General features: G+C 51.6%; 1 protein-coding gene across 5 annotated transcripts in view; it reads left to right on the top strand.

The window, feature by feature from the left end:
• The window catches only part of CC2D1A (coiled-coil and C2 domain containing 1A), a 36,852-nt gene that overhangs the window by 15,281 nt on the left and 3,640 nt on the right, over positions 1-17,931 (top strand). For 4 of the 5 annotated variants that reach the window (XR_012635886.1, XM_074935439.1, XM_074935438.1 and 1 more), the window contains exons 15-29: positions 840-1,012; positions 1,968-2,090; positions 2,795-2,853; positions 4,168-4,284; positions 4,995-5,068; positions 7,368-7,426; positions 7,517-7,568; positions 8,611-8,710; positions 10,026-10,116; positions 10,825-10,956; positions 11,596-11,651; positions 15,321-15,387; positions 16,441-16,567; positions 17,203-17,279; positions 17,653-17,700. Coding sequence is in view for 4 of the 5 variants with exons in the window: in XM_074935439.1 (XP_074791540.1) it covers positions 840-1,012; positions 1,968-2,090; positions 2,795-2,853; positions 4,168-4,284; positions 4,995-5,068; positions 7,368-7,426; positions 7,517-7,568; positions 8,611-8,710; positions 10,026-10,116; positions 10,825-10,956; positions 11,596-11,651; positions 15,321-15,387; positions 16,441-16,567; positions 17,203-17,279; positions 17,653-17,700 (1,355 nt within the window). In the remaining variant the exon portion in view is untranslated. Of the gene's footprint in view, positions 1-839; positions 1,013-1,967; positions 2,091-2,794; positions 2,854-4,167; positions 4,285-4,994; positions 5,069-7,367; positions 7,427-7,516; positions 7,569-8,610; positions 8,711-10,025; positions 10,117-10,824; positions 10,957-11,595; positions 11,652-12,916; positions 13,198-15,320; positions 15,388-16,440; positions 16,568-17,202; positions 17,280-17,652; positions 17,701-17,931 lie in introns of those variants that run through there. The other variant, XM_074935441.1, reaches the window with a different exon arrangement.

A 17,931-nucleotide genomic window follows, 5' to 3' on the forward strand; every position in this document is an offset into this window, starting at 1 on the left:
CTCTGGCTGGAATGGTTCCCTTGTCTGACTCGGTACCTATGGTGTAGTCAGGAGGCCAGGCCAGGATTTAGGGGGAGCATGCACAGTGACACTAGGCAGCACAGGCTAGGAACCAGAGAGGACTGTAGGGTCTGTATTCAGCAGCCTCGCTAAAGAATCGTTTATATATTTGGTACACCCAAGACCTGTCTCCTGTAGGAAGAGGCACTGTGGTGTATCTGCCATTTCCAGCACAGATGATGTCAAGGAGTAGGATGTTGCGGCCCCCTGACTGCTGAACTGTAGGTGATCTAACTCAAACTCATTCCATTGCCCCTTGTTTCTCAGCCCATCTGAAACCATTTCCTTCCCCGCTGTTTCTGTGTCTCAGGTACATGACACTAGAATCTCTTCCTCTCCTCCTTTCTATTGCCATCTTAGTTGTCAGTTAGCCAAGCGTTACCTTTTCCCTGCTAAGTCAGTCCGTCCCCTTCCTCTAATCTCTGTTGCCTTTCTCTGAACATCTTCTAGTTTCACTATATTTTATTGGTAGTGAGGCTGCCAAGCAACAAACACTGTTTTAGGTTCGATTGCACCAGAGTCATCTGACATCTGTCCTGAGCAAATGGTGTCTTAAGTCAGTGATGTCTCGTTTGTGAGAGAGGTCCCCAAGACGATACTAATGACACACGCCTCATGTACCCAGTTTGAAACGTCAGACCGGGCCCCACGAGGTGATGGGCCCGGTATTTTGAATACACCAACATTCCCAGCTTCCCTTTCCAGCTCGGACTACCCATAGCATGAGGTCCTGACAGCCACCCCCGATGCGACTATCCTCTTTCTCCTCCTCCCGGCAGCCCAACAGCAGCTGGCTTTCCTGGAGGGCAGGAAGAAACAACTGATGCAGGCGGCACTTCGAGCCAAACAGAAGAATGACATTGAGGGAGCGAAGCTGTTCCTGCGTCAGGCCAAGGGCCTTGACCCCATGATCGAGGCGTCCCAGGGTGGGCTTCCTGTCGACATAACCAAAGTAAGGAGGTCCCTGCGGAGCATTTAATTTGAGAGCAATCCACGGCATGAGAACTACTGGTTTCTGACCACTCAGTTGTTAAAGATTCCTGGCCTTTTCAAAAGCCCAGAAGTCCTGGGTAATTCTATTCTGCCTCTTTCAATTCAAAATGTGTTTACTATGGCATCTTTCACTCCCTCTCCTACCATGTTGTGCAGCATTGCTGTGTGTTAGACAGCTGACACTTCCCACCCCAGAAGCGGCTGCATTTTAGTGCTGGGCATTGTGATCCTCACAGACCGCGTGTGTCACTGTTAAAGTTTGTAAAGATCATTGGGGATTCTGCATAACAAAAAGATAAATGGTTATATTGCTACTTATACTGTAATAATGATCTGTCTCTAAAACTAGCCACTATATGAATATTCATAGCTATGTGTTTTGCCTGAATTCAGGAGTATGGAATGCACAAGCTCCTGAACTTAAATGTAACTGGATCCGTGTTCTCTACTGAACACTTGAATACCCCGCCCCCTGCACTTGCTTTTGGAGTGCTGATGTCTCTGCCTGTACCAGAAGACATGTCTAATGGGGGTGAGGTTAGGGGGTGAGCATTCAAGTCTCCTGGACTCTATTCCAAGTTCTGAGAGGGGAGTTGGGTCTAGTGCTTAGAGCAGGAGAGTGGAAGTCAGTACTCCTGGGTTCTGGTTCTGATACTGACCCATTGTGGGACTTTGGAAGTGGAGATACAAAGAGGAAGTGACTTGTCCAGTTTGCAAAGTGGGGATAATCTCTACTTTCCAGGGGGCTGTGAGGCTTGGTGAGATAATGAAGGGTTTTGAGTGCCTCGGTGGAAGATATGGTCCAGCATGGGCCATTCCTTACTCCAGGCCTAACTTTTGCAGATGGGTCGGTGTAGGTGAAAATCTCTTCTCTTGAAACCACAGGTCACTGTCATGCCTCACTTCCATTTCAGGTGCCCCACGCCCCAGTGAACAAGGAGGATTTCGTGCTCGTGCAGCGTCGTGGGGTCAGCATCTCCCCAGAGGCAGCCAGCCAGTACATGGAGTTCATGAAGCTGATGAGGCAGCAGCACGAGGTAGAAGATCCAAGGGGAGATCAGCTAGGAAGAGAGGGTTGGGTTGGGTTTTCAGAGGCTTAGAATCTACGGGGAAGCTCTTCAGAACAGCAGTGACAGGGGAGTGGATTCCTAGGGGAATGCCTAGGCTTAAGTGAAGTTTCTTGCCCTTCTTCCTCCAGGAGGAGATTCTGCCAGCTGTGATCCCGGGAGTGTTAGGATCACACCAGCTGCTGCGTCTTGTTAAGTCAAACTTGCTCTGCCTCTTCTGGAGTCATCCCTCTGCAAAGGATTGTGGGATTTCGGTGGGCATAGCAAGAAAACACAGGTGTCTGTTGGTTCCCAGATTGAGAGCCGCTGATCCAAGGCATTAGGCAGGGGGCCAAGGGAGACTCCAGTTTCGTTAAGCAAACTTGTATTGCTGTAGTGTGTGTTGGCAGGAATGCCATCCTGATGAGTGTACTGGTTGGATTGTAAAGGCCTGTATGAGGAAGAAAGGATAACTTGGGAGACAGGACTCAGGGGTTCTATTTCCAGATCCACCATTGACTCATAGAGCGACCTTCCCTTTTCCGTCTCAGTGGCTCCATCTGTAATTGTGAATGAGACTACTTCTTTCACAGGAGGCTGTGTCAGTGTGTGTTTGTGACATGCTGCAGATCCTTGGATAGAAGGCACTAGAGGGGGGCAGATGGTAGTAACTTTCTCGTGTGTTTTTGTCCCAGATGTGTTTGAATTACTCCAAGCAGTTCACTCACCTAGGAAATATCGCTGAAACAACCAAGTAAGTATGTCAGCAGGAGTGATTTCTATCCCCTTTTCCCTCAGGCTCCTTTCCTTGTGTTGTTTGTACACACCATGAGGCTGCTGCAGAATTATCCAGGATGTCCGTCCCAGTTGCTTCCGTCAGGGAAGTCATGCATTTCCTTTCTGAAATGTGGTTGTGTTGTGTGGCCGCCAATTTCTGTCATGCTGGGGGCTCTGCTGGATGTTCTGCCTTTCAGATGAGATGCTAAGCAGAAGTCCTGACTGCTCATGGGTTAACGATCCTATGGCATTTTTCCCAACCCCAGTGTCCTGGCTAAATTCCAGCATAGGTAATTCCATACTGCCTGCCTAAAATTCCTGGCACACAGGACACCTCACTGTGCAGTGTTGTTTAATAGCACACACCAGCTGCTGTTTTCTACTCCAGAGGTGGCTGCATTTCAGTGGTGGCCGAAATACTTAAAAGCATTGCAACTTCTGAAGCATTTGGATGAAGGGTGCTATATTAAATATAGAGAGTGTTTGTAGTGATCATATTAAACTGGTAACCTGATGTCTCCAGTTTCTCTCTCCATCCTAGAAGGCGCTTTTACTAAATTCAGCAGTCTATCTTCCACTCCCCACCCTGAGTCAAAGCTAAGATTAAGATTGCCTTGGCCCAAATGGGTCCAGTTTGCTCCACATCTGTTAGACATAGGCTCATGGTTTGAATTTGTGAGATAGGAACTGACTCGATGGGTCAGGCACACAGAGATGCCTTCAGCAAGGACAGTGGCCAACAATACCGGATATTTATGCAATGTGCACAATATATGTTACAAAATAAAGCAATTGGGGTGTTTCTTAGTGTCGCTCATGCGAAGTTTTGAGGCTACCGTTCAGAGTTTAATAAACAGAAGGGGAGAGAAGTTGAGGGTGTGTCCACGCTGCCGTCCTGAGGGGTGGTTGCAGCTCTACAGACATACCCAGGTGACCTTCGAGTACAGCCCCACCCGGGACCCTGGGTGTGTACTCTGACAATGAGCCCGTGTAACCACCTGCGCTGCTGTGGCTAAACTGCTGTTGCTCTAGCTAAGCCTACAGGAGCTGCAGTCCCCGCTTCTGATTGTAGTGGAGACATACCCAAAGCCACAGACAAGAGGGCGAATGGGATAGGCCATCTCCTGCAATCTGTAGTGAGATGGAGAGTGGGCAATGCAGGAATGCTCTTCCAGACGGCAGGAGCTGCAGGCGTGAAGGTTCTTGTACTGGTCTGAGAGCAGAGCCCAGAATAACAAAAGAATCTCCATAAAAGTAAACTCCCGGCTCATTTTAGCCCTTCCCTCTGCAGGTTTGAGAAGATGGCAGAGGATTGCAAGAAGAACATGGAAATCTTAAAGCAAGCCCACGCCAAAGGCTTCCCATTGCCCAAGTACCACTATGAGCAGAGGACCTTCAGTGTGGTCAAGTAAGTTAATTTGCTGCCAGTTGGTTCCTGCTTCTTTCATTCCAGCCGTGCTATCCCTCATTGCAGGGTGGGAGAAGGTAACCAAGACCTTGCCAGTGCTGACATGTCTGGCCCTCCACTGGGCTTCCCGTGGCCTCGCTTTCGGGGGAGCTCTTCTATATACTGGTGTGTACATGCTGACCGCTGCCTCCCAATCGGTCTGGGGCCCTCCCTCCCACTCTATTCTCAGGAACTGAATAACTGTTTTGAGTTCTTTCATGTTATGGTGTGTGGGTCAGGTAGAGATGGGGGCCCACAGCAGGTGGAGTGGATAGGACTGTTGTATGTTTCATCCATGGCTAACTCTATATGCCATCTTGTTGCCATACTTGATAGTCTGTTAAACACAATATTTGTTAAAACTGAGATCTGTACAGCCCACTCTGTGCCTCAGTTTCCCCATCAGCGAAGTGGGGATAATACATTGCAATTCTTGGATGGAAGGCAGTGTACGTGCAGTGTCTGAACATTTGTATGGCAGATATATTTTTACTGGTATAGTTGAGACATAGCTGTGTTGGTCTGCTGTATGCAAGAGCAGGAAGTGTCGACCTACAGCACCTGCAGGGGGCACTGCAGAGCATACCAACTCCACATCCCCAAGTCACTACTTGGCTGGAGGAGGTAGGAATTATTTCATGTTTAACCTTCTTTCTGCCTTATTCTTGAAGGATCTTTCCTGAGCTGAACAGCAACGATATGGTTCTAACTATAGTGAAAGGGATCAACCTCCCAGCTCCTCCAGGTAAAACAGCAATCAACTCTTATTAGCAAAGGAGTGGGATGACGGGGATGTGTCTTATTACCGCCATGAGAAATAACCATAAACAGAGGGGCTGAGTGGAGGTTTTGCTCTGCAGTGGGAATAATCTGTTCTGCTAATGCAGTGACCGACTGGAGCAGGTGAAGAGCCCCAGGCACTGTGACTGCTGTCGAGTGGGGTATCAGCCAAAGGTGGTGGCCTAGGTGCAGTGGAAGCATGGAGCTTTGTCTGACGATGTTGGGGGCGGGGTGGGCTGTTGCTATGGTGTCTGCTCGAGCTCTTGGACTGCCACACACACTGCCCATTTTCAGCAGCTTTTTAATTACCTTTTGTTAAAACACCCCAGAGGCTGTTGGTCAGAGCACCAGCAATTATCACTGGTGCTTTTCCCTGCTCTTCTCGTATGGTATCCCCTTGTGGACTGGTAGGTGCATCAATAATTGTGTGTCTGAAACACGGTTATGCAGAGCTGTCCCAATAAAGAGAAGAACCCTACGGGGGCTGGGACTCGGATGATTAGAACATGGGACTAAAAGTCAGGAAAAATGAGTTCTGTCCCAGACTCTGCCACTGATTGTGTGACCTTGGGCAAGTTGTTTAGCCTCTGTGCCTCAATTTCCCCATGTGTAAAATAGGGATAATACCACCTAGCTCTTGGGGAAGGGGACTGAGAGACTTAATTTATTAATTGTTTGCAGTGTTGTAGCTGTGTTTGTTCCAGGATATCAGACAGACAAGGTGGGTGAGGTAATACCGTTTATTGGACTAATTTCTGTTGGTGAAAGACACAAGCTTTCGAGCTTGCACATCACTCTTGTTTGTGTCGCTCAAAAGCTTGTTTCTTTCACCAGCTGAAGTTGGTCCAATAAAAGATATTACGTCACCCACTTTGTCTCTTTAATTTATTAATGTTTAGCATCGACTTTGAGATCCTGGAATGAAAATTGCTATGGAAATGCAAAGTTACAATTTATGAGGAACTTAAGTACCGTAGAAGATTTGCTGTCTCCATATTTTCAGCCTCAGTTGGAAATAACCCTCTCCTGCAGCAACTCTGTCTATTCGTCTAGGTACTTACCTAGTACCTAGGTACTTGTCTAGGTACTATGCCATCACCCTAATATCTGAGTGTCTTACAGATGTTGTTGATGATCACAATGCCCCTTGGAGGTAGATCGGTATTTCTACCCCCATTTTACAGAGGGAGAACTGAGGCACCCAGAGGTTATGTGACTTGTGCGAGGTCACACGGGAAGTCTGGCAGCCATTTCTCCTGAGGCCCAGTCCTTAATCTGAGCCAACACTCTTCAGCAGGATTAACTTTTAGTGAAATGTATCCAGTCGTTAGCAGAGGAGGAACAAAGTGGGATATGGGGCGATAGGAGGGTATCAGACAAAAATAACACCAAAATATGATCAAATAGCAATAGCTGGGCATGAGATGGATGGTAGTAACTGTGAATGTGTCGGAAGAAATGAGCAGAACGTGAGACTGCACAGATCTAGGATGGATTATAGACTCTCTCTCTGAGTGAAAGCATTTGAGCTGGTTGGGAAATGGTTTTTTTCCCCAAACAGAAAATTTATTTTTTCTCAGAAAATTTGAAAACTGCAAAATTTCTATTTGGAAATGCTGCTGCAGTACCTTATGGGAGTTGTAGTTTGGGTACCTTGTGCTCCCATTCTCCTACACACTGGGCTCCCTGGTTCACATGCATCTGCCATGATGCACCCGCTCCCCAGTTGGAGAGGGGAATCCCTGGCTGTGGTGCATCGTGGAAGATGTAGTCCAGCCAGGGAGCTCAGCTAAAGTCGAGGAGAATGGGGATGTGAGACAGCCGAACTACAGCTCCCATGAGGTGGTGTGGCAGATTATCCAAATAGAAATACTTTGGTTTGGGGGCATTTGGGATTTTTGCAGAAAAGTCAAAACTTTCTGTGGAAATTGGGCACTTCTTGTGTGAAATATTGTTGAATCAAAAACTCACTTTTCCATCACAGAAGAGTTTTGACAATTTTCAGCCAGTCCTAGAAAAAGGATTTGTCTCCCGTGTAGGCCAGAACCTTCTGTCTTAAACAACCATTTCAACTATCCCCGATGTCTCCAGTACAGATTAATCTGCCCTTTAGTTAAAAAGCTCTCTCCTCTAGTTAGGTAGCTTCAGGGGGGATTGCTTGCTCCCAGTAATCCTAGCAGAGTCCTTGGATTTGTATATCATGTGTTGCATATTAGGTCGTCATCTTTAAGCTATAAACTGGCTGGGTATTTTTGTATTTTAAGGCGTGACTCCCAATGACCTGGATGCCTTTGTGCGCTTTGAGTTTCCCCACCCCAACGCGGTGAGTTATGAATGCTGCTCGGCAACATTCCCAGGCTTCAGTTGGGAAGGCTCAGTTCTCACGCCCCCTCGTTTTTGTCTTGTGTTGTAGGAGGAAGCTCAAAAAGATAAGACCAACGTGATCAAAAACACAGATTCACCCGGTAGGTTCCCGTCTGGAGTTATGGATGTGTGTGTGTGTGTGTTTGTGTTGGGAGGAGGGTTCCCTTGTGTTAGCCTTTCATTTCTGAAGACTAGAGCTCTGGCCTTCAGGTGATCTGCATGTGGAATGAGCCCAGGTGACAAAACACCCCACATGTAATCGGGTAGTCTCTGCTCAAGAGAGTTGCAGAGCAGAAATGGTTCTGCAATGAAGCACTTAGATACTGCAGGGATCCTGGATAGACAGCTTTGAAGGTGCACATCAGTCTTCTATCTGGAGACTTGGGACTAGGAGAGCAGAGGGGGGCAGGTCAGGATTGAGGGACAGTCGCTAAATAGTGTGCGAGGAGCTCATGGGCTGGAATAGTGGGGAGCCAGCAGGCTGGGATTGAGAGGCATCAGCAGAGCTGTGTGTGTGGGGAACCCAGGATGGTATATTAGGGTGGGGTGGGTGGTTGGTAAAGGGACAAGATTTCACTGTGGTGGCAGAGCTGTGTGGGCAAGGACCGCTCAGTGTATGCCCCCTCGGTGCCTTGCTGGATCTGTTTTTATTCCCTCTCCTGTAAGCATCACAATTGCCACTTGCCTGACTTGGAAACTTGTTCTGTGAAATAAGCTCTGCTTGAGGTTGGAAGACCGAGAGGCTGTAATCTCCAGCGACATGTCAGCTGGTGCCTCAAGGCCTTTCTTCCCAAGATTTTGAGAGGCGATGGCTGCAGTGGCTAAAGCAGGGGACTGGGAACCAGGATTCTGGGTTCTGTTCCCAGCTCTGCAGCTGATTCTGTGATACCTTGGGGGCAGATTACTTCACCACACTGTTTCCTTTTCTCCAGCTATAAAATGGAGCAGGTGGAGGGGGTTATATTGGGCATAACTAACTGCAAAGCGCACTGAGATCCCAAGGCGAAAATCATTGCAGCTGTGCAGTGTTTCCTACTAATCCTGTTCCTGGCTCCCGTCTTGCCCAGGGATGCAGTCGACGGCTCTTCTCTTGGTGTGTAATCCTCATGCTAATACCATGATTTGCTGCTGTTCCCTTGGCAGAATTCAAAGAGCAGTTCAAGCTGTATATTAATCGGGGCCACCGAGGGCTCAAGAGAGTCTTTCAGACCAAAGGCCTCAAGTTTGAGGTTGTCCACAAAGGGTGAGTGAGATGCGAGGCTGGGGGCACTGGAGGGCAGGTTTAAATGTCATCCGCAGAAGCTAGAGGGAACCTTCCCTATGACATTCTTGATATGTCCTGGGGCGGAAAACTCATGAATACTGGGGGCAGGCAGAAGGTCCATGGCAGCATTCAAAGGTGAAATAAACAAAGGCTGTGGGGCATCACTGCTTATTAACAGCTTCGCTGCTGCCGACGGTTGGTCTTCTGCTGAAATCAACACCTGCAGTACTGTGAGATGGACCAAGTGTGCACAGCTCTGTGTACCTGGAGTGCTGGTCGTCAAGTTACTGTTACACTGTGTAGCAAAGGAATAGTGCCTACTCACTGTCCTGCTGGTAAGTGCTCTGTGCTGCCAGGCAGAGAGCTGGGCTCATTCCCTGCCTGTGTTGGGAGCACCGCAGAGGTAGCCTGCCTGGGGAGGAGAACAGTTTGTCACATAGGGTATGTCTATGCTGCAAGAGCAGGTGTGTAGGCATACCCATGCAGGAGCCCACCAGGGCCCCTGGATGCATACTCGAGTGATTAGCCGAGGCTGAAGCCTGTGCCACCACGTTTTCACTGGCGCTGTTATCCGTGCTGGCTAAATTAAAGCTAGCACTTGGGTATGCCTGTGTGCGCGACAGTCACCCCCCCTTGCGCTGTAGCATACCCATAACAGAGCCACTCACTAGGCCACGTCAGCAGCAGCAGTGAACGTGTGGCCCTGCTTAGCTGGAAGGAGAGTGGTCACGGTGGGGGAGAGGGATTGCTGGATTGCCCGGGCTCTGACAAGGGAGGAGGGGAGGTGACTTGTGAGTGGAGGGTTGTGAGAGTCTAGGAAACATCTAGTTGCTTGTAGAGAGAGGCTGCATGAAGCATTGACACTGGTGCATGGAAAACCGTCCTGGAGACAGCGGCGTGGGACTGAGCTGAACGGAGCAGCAGCTGCCAGAGGAGGGATATATTAGCCCACTGGTGCTGTAATGGTGCAGCACCTCCAGAGCACAGCTGGCCCTTAGGGGGCATAGGGACAGAACCTTCCCCCAAAAGCTGAAGCCCTCCCATTGACATGTTAGACCTAGGGGAGTGCTGCTGGGATCGGTCATCGTGGGAACGGAGGTCGGAGTGGCAGGGTTTTGCCCATTAGTCACTTCTGAGAATTTGATTCCCACTTTGGGGACGTTCCAGGGACAAACAGGTCTTTGTGGGAGCTGGGATTGGATGCCTTGGGCTGAGGGATTGATGAGGACTTCAATTTAATGTTGTCATATCCTTTTCTCCCCGCTCTTTTCCCCCCCCCCCCCCCATCTCCCAGGGGGCTATTCAAGACAGACCGCGTGGTGGGGACAGCACAACTGAAACTGGAGGCACTGGAGACTACGTGTGAGCTTCGGGAGATTGTTGAGGTAGGAAACGGTGGAGGGTTCCCCTCCTCCCTTTAAGCAGCACCTGTGTGCACCAGCCTATAAATCCTACCCCCTTACCCTTCAGAGTCTCAGTCCCAGAGCTTCCTCCAGGCCAGAGTAGCGGAGAATAGAAAGGAGCAAACAGCAGAGCAGGGGCAGGCGCTGGATGTTATTACCAGCTGCTTGAACTCTCTGGTCAGTGTCGGGTTGGTTCTGTTACTGTGGCCCTCAACCATTTCCAGCTGCAGTCAACACCTCTCTGAAATACTTCCCTGCTGTACAGTGGGTAGAGAGTGCACTGCTGTAGGAGCAAAGGCAGACACTGGGTCTGGATGGGTTTTTTTAATGGGCTGGATAATTGACCAGTAATACAGATAATTCTGCTAAAATGAGGATAATCCAATCTCATGCTTCACAGCTGGAGGCGGCAGGGTCAGGAAGGAATTCCAGTCCCCTTTGAAGTATTTCACTGTTGGCCCGGGTGCCAATTATGGGCTTGAGCCTGTCTCTGAAGACTGTTGTAGAGAGGATACTGGGCTAGATGAACCCCAGTGGTCTGCTCCAGGGAGGCAGAATGCTAGACTAGATATGTCCTGAGATGGGATATTGGACTAGCGACCCCATTGTTTCATTTTGCTTTGGCCTCTTCTTGGTTTTTCACTGTTTTCCCCCTCACCCACTTCTCTGCTCCATTCTTTCCATGCCTAGCTACTGGATGGCCGCCGGCCCACAGGGGGGAAGTTGGAGGTGATTGTGCGTCTAAGGGAGCCTCTGAGTTCTCAGCAGCTGGAGACAACAACAGAGAAATGGCTGGTTATTGACCCTCAGACCATGCCAGCGGTAAGGGCAGCTGTCTTGATGGAGCTCTGGGTTCCCTGTGACCCAGGCAGGATGATGCTAGGACTGACTGGGAAAGCCTCCTAATGCTAAGTGCCCTGCAAGAGAGTCAGATCCGGCTCTGCAGAGACTTTGCCTTAGCCCCAGGCCACTGGAGTTGGGCCGCCAGTCAGAGGAGGCAGCGTCCCTCAGGGTGTTGGCGTGAGAGAGGGAATGTAAGTCGGTCCCAAACAGAGCGGTCACATCTCCCCCTCGCCTGCAAAGCTTCATCACACGCCGGGGTCTGAAGAGCTGGGACTTGACCGAAAAGAAAAATTGCCCAAGGAGCAGCATGCAGCCGGTCTGCCTGGGGTCACCCATGTGAGCTGTGGTGTTGCCCCCGGGGATTTTGCTCAAAAAGGCCCTTTTCCCTTCTAATAGAGATGCAGCACAGTCCAGTGTGCAGGGCTCTGTACTGGGGAGATTCTGTTCCCAGCTATGCCACTGATGTGTGTGAGGCTGGACGCTGGACAAGTCATTTCCCAAGCCGTTAAGTGGGGTAACGATCCTGTCCTGGCCTCTTGTAAAGCACCTGGAGATCTGGGGATGAAAAGGCATCGCAGTTCTATGGCTTATTTTGAAAGCTTCTGCCTCTTCTTTCAGGTTGCTCTCCCCAAACCCAAACCAACAGTCGGTCCAGTAAGGGACGTGGGCAACAGGTACGTCCCACTCACGTTGGCTTGGCTTAGTTGTGCTGCTTGAGGTTTTTTCTGTGCTCTAAGGAAACTGAGGATTTGTCTGCTTAAAGATCCTTCCCCTCCCCCATTCTTTCGGGGGGATGGGGATTCCTGCTGGATGTTTTGCATTCCTGCTGAGCTTCTGCTTCTGTAGCTTTGGATGATGAGACACGTGGGCATAAGCAAACTACCCTCTGCTGGCAGTGCTGATATTGTAGACTGTAAACTCCAGGGTAATAATACAATAATAAATAATTCTTTGCCCTTCTCTAGGACCTTCTGTCCACTCACAGAATCTCCCTGCACTTCACAGTGTCTTCTCTGGGATGTAGGTCAGAATTATCCCCATTGTACAGGTGGGAAAACTAAGGCTCAGAAAGGGGAAAGTGAGTGGTTATGGAACAAACTGGTGCCAGAGTAGGGAACAGAACCCAGATTATTTGCCTCTCACTCCTGTGATTTAGTCACTAATTATCCCTTCCCTGCATAGTGCTCTGACAAGCTGCATTATTGCACAGTATGGTAGCTGCTCACGGTAACACCCTATACCGATTATTAGAGTTATTTTGTAACTGGGGTGGGGGAGGGGGGGATGCTTTTATTAGCGCAGGGAACTGAGCTTATTCCCATCTCTGCCACTGACTCACTGCGTGACCCCGGGCAAGTCACTTTGCTGCCCCATGCCTCAGTTTCCCAGTTGTAAAGTGGGAAGAATGCTTGCCTTCATCGAGCGTTCTGAGATCTATGGATGAGCAGTGGTGCAGAAGTGCAAAGCTGTGCTCATCTGCGACTGATTTCCCATTTGCTCCAGTGGAGAAAGCAACTCTCTCTCCATCCTGCTGGACAGACCCAACTTCCTGGGTGGGGGTGAGGAAAGATCAGTAAAACAGCAGTACCCACAGAGAGACTTGCCACCATAGCCCGGACAGCAAACGGAGAACATTTGTGTAGCTGTCTAATGTATGGGATTGCGGCCACCCTGCCCTTCCCATATTCATGTGCGGAAAGGGGGATCCTGGCTAGATCCTGGATACATGGGGAGGGGATCCTGGCAGTGCTGGCTGAGAAGCGCTCTGAGATGGCAGTGTGCTGTGCTTAGATACCTTAGGCTGTATGTCCGGCGAGTACTATCAGGTTCCCTGAATGGGATGAGTGAGACTGTGCAGGCCCTGCTTAGATCAGGGCGCAGCCTCTGTCTGACAGTCGCTGTTTATGGTCTCTTGTCTCTGTCTTTAATTTCCTTTCAGAACGTCCATCTGCTCAGTGCTCTAGCAAGGCCGGCTCTGGACCCTCTTCCTCCTCTCGGGCCCTGGAAGTTCTTACGTGGAACACCTTTCGCTTCTGCTGGCCCTGGAAGAGCAATAGCTTAGAGTGACTAGCGCATTTAGGGCCCCTGGTATTCCAGGAACCTCCTGCTTCAGTCTAATCCAGGGATACTCTCCCCTTTGCTGGTGTCCTACAGACCCTGCTCCCCGCTTCATCCTCCTGCCACCTCTGCCCAGTGGCAGAGGTTAGCTATGCACCTGCTGAGAGGGCAGAGAAAAGGTATGAGGTGACGTGATGTGTGCAGAACAGCATGGAGGTCTCGAACAACTCCTCCGGGAGCTAGGGGTAGAGATGGGGGAGGGGGGCAGGCAATGGGTTTTCTCAGCACCAGGCTGGAGGCAGGGAGGGAGAAAGGGAAGTCTCAGAGGGGACAGAGAGAAGTGGTGAAGAACAGAGGCTTGAGGAGGAGGAAGGCTAAGCAGAGAGTCAGGAGAATAGGAGCAAGAAATCAGGTAGGACTCAGAGCTGGAGAGAATAAAATGAAAAGGAGCTGGGTGGGGGACAAGCAGGGGCTAGCAAATATAGTGTAGACACAGGAAGGGTCACAGCACTGGGGAGAGGTGGCAGGAGGATGAAGTGGGGAGCAGTCTGCTTCCCAGTGATGTGTCCCAGGCTTTGGATCTGGACTGGGGAGAGCAAGTGGACTGTGGGGGTGGTGGGGGGGAAGGGACAGCAGTTCCCTACCTCCCTTCCCTGCCTGGATCCCTGATTTCCCATGAGAGAGGTCCCAGCTCTGAAAGTATCTCTCAGCCTGAGTGCAGCAGGTGATGTCCTGAAAGGAAATGGCAAGGATGGGACGTGCGGGTGTCTGGACATGGTGGGGGTGTGTGTGTGTGAGAGAGAGAGTGAAGAGCTCATGTCTGTGCAGCTGTAAAAATAATGTTTCAGTGAGACAAACTAATCCATCCCCAGCAAAAGGTGTGCCTTAGTTTGTACCAGAGAGGAGACAGCGAGACTGTTAACTACGAGGGGAAACTGAGGCACAGTAGAGGACAAGTGACTTGCTCAAGGCCATGCAGTAGTTAGTGACACAGCTGGGAATAGATCCCAGGAGTCCTAACTCCCAGTCCCATGCTCTAATCTCCCCCCCACTAACTGGCTTCCGAGAGCCCAGCATCTTTGTGTGGCGGCAGGGATCACTTTGCCTTCACTCCAGGACCCTCCACCTCCTCAGGGGTTGTCAGAGTTGGGGGCCCTTCCTTTAACCTGATGAATGTTCCCTCTGTGCGTTTGGACTGACCCGCTTGGTCCAGGCGTGCAGGCCATGACAGAGGGACGCAGACTCTCTCCGGGGGCCTGCAGCCCATCAGTCACTGTGCTGCGTGGCAAGGCTGGGAAGTGAGAGGGAGCTAGAGCTTGACAAGTGGGGTCTGCTGGGAACACCACGCTGGGCTCCTGTGTTTCCAGGATGTTTTACAAGTGCCAGCAGAGCACAGTGCACTGACATGCACCGGGTCTGAGTTAACACTCCCACCAGTCTCCTAACCTGTTGACTCAAAAGGCGTTTATGCTCACATGTGGTGGGTGGCTTCTCTAAAGGCTGTGTTGTTTTCCAGTCTTCACGTGGACTAGTGATTGGAGCAAGGGACTGGGTCTCCGGACTCCTAGGCTGTAGTCACAGCTTTGGAACGGGAGTGGAGTCTAGTGGTTTGAGCTGGGGGGCTGGGGTTGGGAGAGTCAGGATTCCTGAGTTGTAATCCTGGCTGTGGTGGTGGACAATTCACTTCCCCTCTCTACGCCTGAGCTCTCGTCGCTCGGTCTGACACAACGTGACTGTACTTGACCCACCCCTCCCTGTTCCTTTGTGTCCCTCTTTCCTTTCAACACCATGTAGAGCACCCAAGTGCCTGTCTGGGGACAGCGCTGCCTCTGCACCCCTCCCACCTTCCCCAGCGCGACATCTAGTCCGGCAAAGCCATCAAACTGGGAGCTAGAGCTACTGGCAGATGTCAGGGGAGCTCATTTCTAGGCAGCGGGAGTGGGTTCAGATCACAGGAGCATGCTTGCTATCCCTTCAAGGGGCTGAAGCCTGCTTTGGAGTAGCAGCTCTGGCCTGAAGTCAGGCATTCTGGCAGGGCAGAGCTTCCCCAGGCTATGAGGATCTCGGTAGGGTAAACCCTGGGATCTCTTCTGCACTGGCATGGTCTCGATTCCTGACAGTCTCTCCTCTCTCTGGAGTCAGAGCATGTCCCCTCTGAGGAAGTCAGAGCGAGGGGAAGTTCTACCCACTTCCCGGCCCGTAGTCGTGCTCTGTACGTACCTCCAGGGAATGGAATCCTGCCCCTTTCTTGGGTTTAACCAAGGCTAATGTTTCTCTTCCCTCAGCAAACCCGTTCACACTCTACACAGCTTGAACGTCTTAGCCTTTGACAAGGAGAAGCTGGAAAAGAAGGTGAGTGAAACCCGATGCCCTATGCCTGCCCAGATTCTCCCGCAGCACCGGCTCAGCTAGGCCTCAAGTAGAATTCTGTGGGGAAGGGGCGGGGGTCTTCTGCAGCTGCTGGGTTATGCCACGAGGAACCTGGGTGATCTGGAGGTTAGTGGCAGAGCTAGAAATAGAACCATGGCAACCTGACTCCCAGTTGCCTGCTTTGACAAAACTTGCACTTACCATTTGAATGGGGAAGCAGCTCACGCTGTGGGTTTTGGAATGGACTCTGGCCTCGGGGGGGTTGAATCCAAGAGCTTGGCTGAGGCCCGTCCCTATTTAGGATATTACCCTGCTGGTGGCCTGGTCCGAAAGCGAATGGAAAGATTCCCTTTGACTGCAATGGGCTCTGGATCAGGCCCCAGCACGTTAATTCTGTGGGGCTGCCTCAGCCAGGAAGGCATTTCCCTCTCGGGTTCACCTTCCCCCTGGAGCACCGATTCACACCACAGCCCGCCCTGACTGCGCTAGGATTTTAAAACGTGTTGGCTCTGTCTCTCCCTTGCGCAGGCATGGTCTTTGGGGCAGGTCTCTTCAGGCAGCGTCCAGCTGCTGTCTCTGCTGGGCAGGTCCTCACCAGCCCTGCTCCCGGTGCGGGTTCCCAATGAACTGGAATGTGAAATGATCTTGAGTTCAGGAACCCACCCCGCCCAGTGGCCGCCGAGGGGAACCAGCCACTTACGACTTGCAGGTTCCATGCTTGGTGGGCTGCGGTGGCTCTTGCCGCACAATCACAAAGGTGCCAGGTTATGGGAGACGTGGCTGCAGCTCATGTCCCCTTCTAGGGGCAATGTAAAAGGGCAAGAGAATGCCCTGCCACTGGATGCATCCACCGCTGACCTGCGCCGGGCTCACTGGGTCCTGGCTGCTTTTCCAGAGCTGCCCCCCCCGGGCCGTGCTCTCTGCTACCGGCGCTGATCCCGCCTGCAGCTTGCAATGGTTTGATGTATGCCGGGGCTTTGTGGGCTCCCCTGAGTTTGCCTGGGAAGCGAACAGGCCTTCTGGCTTTGCTGGCAGGTGTTGGCGTGCAGACAGGCTCACAGACCGCTTCCCAGCGAGGTAGCAGAACAGCACCAGGCCATCACACAGCGGAGCCAGTGGCTGGAGTCCCAGCTGCAGCACGGGGGCCCTGCGTTCAGGAAAGGTAAGTGCAGCCCGGCAGTCGGAGCTCATTTTGGGGGGTGCTGCCCGTCGCGGTGCTTGTGAGCGGTGTAAAACCTATAATCCCGGCTTCTGCCCCAGGACGGGTACAGCCTGACTTGCAAGCCTCCACCCTGAGCTGTGGGTGAGTCGGCCGTTCCGTCGTGGCCTCGCCCTCTGAAAGGGACTTGGGGCAAGGGACACGCGTCCCACTAGGACTTGGGCAGAGACCAGTGATTTGTCATGTCTGTGGTAATTCCTAAGCCACCTTAAGGAGCCCCCTGCTCTTTTTAGCGGTAATGCCTGTGCCTGACTGGGCCTGTTTAATCTCACTCGCTCACCCCGTAGGCACAGGGGTCGTGCCAAGAGCAGAGACCCCCAAACCACAGAGCGCTGGCTAGTCACGTGTGCTGGGGCTGCCTTGCTTTAACTGAGGGATTGCACTAAGAGCATCTGAACAGAAGGGCTTTCCTAACGCTGCATGACACTGAGCAACCGCCACAGGGAGCGTTCTGCGACTGGGGAGGGAAGGGGTCTTGGAGAGAATCGATATTCAGCTGCATTCCCCACCACAGAAAGGTTTGAAGACCCCCGTCCTGCCTATAGAGGCTTGACTGAATCTAACCTTCCTCCCCCTAGAGTACCTGACGCAGCTGGAGAGGTTCCTGCAGTTCTACACCGAGTCTGCACGGCGTCTCGGGAACGAGGGCAATCGGGTGAGGAAACCGCTTACCGTTCTCTTCTCCCTGACAGAAAGCTGGGGCAGAAGCCACACGTTGGTTCTGCGATCGTGTGTGGTGGGACAGGGCCGGCGTCTTGGCATGAGCCCTTTCCACTCGTGATAAATAGCACGGGGCGACTGGAATCTGTGGGATTGGTGTCTAACTTCACATGCTCACTACTGCCCGGTGGTTCTGTAGGGGCATAGGTAGAAGCCTGGCAAGACTCTTGTGCCAGGCCCATCACTCAGTGCTGCCAAGGTACCTGCTTTAAAGCAGCAGAGCTGTCAAACTTGGCATGGTCCCTGCAGCAGCTTCGCCCTGCCCCAGGGGAGTTAGACTTCCTGATGCTTGTTGTGTTGGTTAACAGGACGCTGCCAAGGAAGCCCTGTACAAGCGGAATCTCGTGGAGAGAGAGGTAAGCGTCCCCGAGCAGCTGAGCAGGGTCAAAGTGCATTTGGCCAGGAGTCCTTGGTTTATCCTAAGAGCAGGGTCAGTTTCCCACATCTCAGCCCTGGACCCCCACTGGCAGCTGGAGGGGAGCTCAGTCTCCATGGCCCATTCCCCCCTCGGCCTCTCTGCCCGGGCTGTCATGGAGGGAGCTGACCAGCGACGGAGCCGTTCATTAGATTTATGGTGGCACCGACAC

The sequence above is a fragment of the Natator depressus genome, chromosome 20 (assembly GCF_965152275.1).
Source record: "Natator depressus isolate rNatDep1 chromosome 20, rNatDep2.hap1, whole genome shotgun sequence".
Taxonomy (NCBI): Eukaryota; Metazoa; Chordata; order Testudines; family Cheloniidae; genus Natator; species Natator depressus.